The 4,147-nt window shown below is 34.5% G+C and overlaps 1 protein-coding gene across 1 annotated transcript; it reads left to right on the top strand.

Annotated features, from left to right (window-relative positions):
- The first annotated feature begins 1,355 nt into the window (after nt 1-1,355).
- On the top strand, nt 1,356-3,807 carry LOC7463006 (glucan endo-1,3-beta-glucosidase 11). The gene is made up of 3 exons (XM_002305967.4): nt 1,356-1,617; nt 1,753-2,810; nt 3,116-3,807. Exons 1-3 carry the CDS (start codon nt 1,551-1,553, stop codon nt 3,194-3,196), a joined length of 1,206 nt encoding a protein of 401 aa, XP_002306003.3. The 5' UTR covers nt 1,356-1,550; the 3' UTR covers nt 3,197-3,807.
- The last annotated feature ends 340 nt before the right edge of the window (nt 3,808-4,147 follow it).

The following is a 4,147-nucleotide window of genomic DNA, read 5'->3' as shown; positions in this document are numbered from 1 at the left end:
TTATATGAACGCTTGTGTGCATGTATATGTCAGTCAAAATAATTAAATTTTTTTTAATTTAACGTGGCTGTTCGGTTAAAATAACTAATTCTTGTTTAATTGAAAAGCAATTCTCACCTAATTTATATATATAACAATCTCCAGGTACTTCACATTATCACGCTGATTAGTATCTCCATGAACTTATGTATTTTTTTCAAATCAAACGATGTAATTGGAGAAAGCATATTTTATTGTAATATAATTTTGTATTAAGAAAAAAATATATTTACTTATATAATATAAGCATGGATAATATACTTAAAGAAATTGTTTATTTTAAGTAGATTATAATTCCACCCACATCAATTTTGATGTTCTTTTAGCTTACAAATAACTGTACTGTTGATGAAATCCCAAATAATGTGAAAATTATTGAGATTATTGAATACATGTTGTGAAAATTATTGAGTCGATAACTTGTTATAAATAAATATATCAAAAACTCTTTCAAACTTTTGGAAAAGAAATGAGGTCATTACAATGCTGATATTATTTTTTTGTTTGGCGTGTTTTTTTATTTGTAAATACATAAGTGTTTATATTAATAATAGATTTATCAACAAAATAGAAATTATCAATAAAAAATTTTATGATAAATAATAATCATTCGTAATGTTATCAATAAATATTTTCCTAACAGAATCAATATCTAAATTACTACGAAACAATCCATTAATAATAAGCGAAATTCTAGTTGTGGAGTGGTAATTGAAAAGTAAAAGAATCTATGGATGCATTTTCGATAACAAAATTGAAAGTAGATTCTCTTATTATCTATGTTTGTGACTGTAGTAGCTTTTAAATTTTGCTTAACTATGCAGAAAAAATTGTTTTATTAATTAAATAGCTTTTATTTTTTGTATTGTGCTCATGCTTAATTACACTTTAAATTTTAGTTATGTAAAATTTAAAATAATTTTTTTTTATTTATAAAGATATTTTTTATTTATTTTAAATGTAAAATCTATCTTACAATAATTTTATCTAAATACATATTTTTAATTTAAAATCTGTTTTTAAGCCATAACTAAAAATATTTTTTAAAATAATAACCGAAAAAACAATCACCCTAATGTTTATAATAATTAACTTTTACCCCACTCCAGATTTCAGGATCCTCCAATTGCTTGACTGTGTATTTAATCAATTACGGGGGTTTCCCTTTGCTTTTGTCTGAAGAAAGTGGCTGGGGGTATTTTGGCAATAGACAATTGATGGTTGGACTGAATTGGAAAGAGACAAACCAGTCCAAAAGAAAAGCCATCATGACGAAGAAAATGAGAAAACCACACCTGGAGCCACCAGTTAAGAGCTAAAGGCCAAGAGCCAAAGGCAAAACAGGGAAGGAAGTTTACCTCTTGCCTCTAAAAATTTTCGAACAAGTAAAGAAAAGAATTCACAATTTCCCTTTACGGCTTCCTTCTCTCTATATCTATTCTCTTCCCATCTCAGTTTAGAACTCCCAAAATCCTCATCCTCTCTCTCTCTCTCTCTCCCCCCTCTGCTCCATGGCGTTGTTTTGTATAAGAATTGCCATAATTCATATTTTTCTTCTACTTTTTCTAACTTCTTCAGGTACTAAATGCATTTCTATATATTTCCTTAGTGTTTCATTCTCAAAGCTTCAACATTAATGTACATTTCAACGTTTTTTTTTACTTCTTTTATTGGGTTTCCACTAATGTTAATTATTGCCTGCTTTGTTAACAGACAATTATGGATTTCTACGTGGAGTCACATCCCTTGGTATCAACTATGGTCAAGTTGGCAACAATTTGCCACAGCCAGAGAAGGTTCTTGATCTCTTGAGCTCCCTTAAGCTCACAAAGGCAAGAATCTATGATACCAATCCTCAAGTATTGACAGCATTTGCCAACTCTAACGTTGAGCTGATTGTCACTGTTGAAAACCAAATGCTAGCTGTTCTAATGGATCCTCAACAAGCCCTTCAGTGGGTTAGTAACCACATCAAGCCATATTTCCCGGCCACAAGAATTACAGGAATCGCTGTAGGAAATGAGGTCTTCACCGACAGTGATACAACATTACTAGCCTCTGTTGTTCCAGCCATAGTCAGCATTCATGGCGCACTTGCTCAATTAGGCCTAGATACTTACATTCAAGTCTCAACACCCAATTCTTTAGCGGTCCTCGCTGAATCATACCCTCCTTCAGCTGGCAGTTTCAAAACTGAGGTCTCAGGAATCATGTCACAATATTTACAGTTCTTGTCAAGCACTAAAGCACCATTTTGGATCAATGCATACCCATATTTCGCTTACAAGGATAAACCTGATGAGGTACCCTTGGATTATGTGCTCTTTAACCCTAACGCAGGCATGGTTGACCCCTACACCAAGTTACACTACGACAATATGCTGTATGCTCAAGTCGATGCTGTTCTTTTTGCAATTGCCAGAATGGGTTTTGGTGGAATTGAAGTTGGGGTGTCAGAGACTGGTTGGCCATCAAAAGGGGACGCGGATGAAGTTGGTGCTATAGTTGATAATGCAGCAGCCTATAGCAAAAATATTTTGAGGAGGCAACTCAAGAACGAAGGTACACCTTTGCGGCCTAACATGAAGCTAGAAGTCTATTTGTTTGCTTTGTTCAACGAGGACATGAAGCCTGGACCAACATCAGAGAGAAATTATGGCCTCTTTCAACCTGATTGTACCATGGTCTACAATGTGGGGATCTCAGCCCTTTCAAGTCCATCATCGACCTCATCGGCTTCCATTTCTGATCTTGCTTCCTCTGCCACAAAGGTAAAAACGTAGGTTTCAATTAAGCATTCGTTAATCCTTCTTTTGATTGTAGTCTAAATATTTAAAATTTATGCATAAGAATAAGAAAAATGTATACGATGCGGGACCTTGGGCCAGAAGGTGTATGCCACATATGTAAAGGACCATACTTGTATAAACCATTTGCAACCCTTTAAAGAGAAAAATTTGAGATATATTTATATACAAATGCTGTTATTTAATCTTGCTTGGTGAAACAATATAATCTAATTGTTTTCTTTTATTTCCTTTCCTTTTCTCCTTAAATGGCGATTACTGTCAAACAGGATACAAGCATGGAAAGCTTGGTGTATTTGCAGTTTATGATTTTCCTGACGTTCCATGTTTTCATGAGAAGAGCATACTAAGCGATCGACAGAGTTGTAAATTTATTTTTTTGTGAGAAACTTTGAGGTTTGTGGGTAACCTTCAAAACACAGACCCCAGAACCACCACAATCAGAAAGCGAAGTTCCCATTTTGCACAAACTTAAGAACCAATGAATCTCAAAATATTGGCAATTGTTTCCACAAAGCATTACACCCTTAATTCCAGCATCTTGCAGAACTACTCTCGATCATGAATTGAGCTTGCTTTCCACGAAACAACAAAGGATCGATACACATCATCTTTTATCTTAATTATGCCAGGTATTTAGAACAGTAATTTCTTTACAAACCTTTTCATTAATATGCTGTCCTTCTTGCTAGGACATATTTGTGTATGTAATATACTTTGTTATTCGGGGGAAAATATGTAAGGGAATTTATAACAATATTGCCAATCTTCCCCTTATTGGCTGCAAAGAAAGGACCTCCCTACTTTTGGACGTGGAATCCATCACCGACCTTCCGTGTACAAAGAATTCATAACTTTGCTTTTCCCTTCTCTCTCCTCTCTTAAATTCATATATCTGTAGCATATAACATATTGTATGAAATAAAGAAAAGCATATAAAATATGTTCGAGATGATGAAGAGCGGCAGGATGTAAAGCGGAGGCTTTGTTTGGTTCTTTTTTTTTTTTTTTGTTAATCCTGAAGCGGGAATTGAGACCAGCTTTATTCCCTTGGCCAATATAACCGTCAGCATTGAGTCATGCGGCATCCTTTAGGCAAAGGAGCTTTTAATCTGTTCTCTCTCACTTTCTCTGTAGATAACTTATAGATAGATCATGAGGGGACAATCTAAGCTCAGCCTTAGTTAAACCATACGGGGACGGTCTATCAATTTCACGTCAGCCAACGTGGTGCACATGCAGCCCAACCATTCCGATGGACCCCTACTAGGAATGTTTATTGTTTTTCCATGCACCCAAAT

Source organism: Populus trichocarpa, chromosome 4, assembly GCF_000002775.5.
Source record: "Populus trichocarpa isolate Nisqually-1 chromosome 4, P.trichocarpa_v4.1, whole genome shotgun sequence".
In the NCBI taxonomy this organism is placed as follows: Eukaryota; Viridiplantae; Streptophyta; class Magnoliopsida; order Malpighiales; family Salicaceae; genus Populus; species Populus trichocarpa.
Note: the sequence above shows the minus strand (reverse complement) of the source record. Positions and strands in the feature narration are given on the sequence as shown.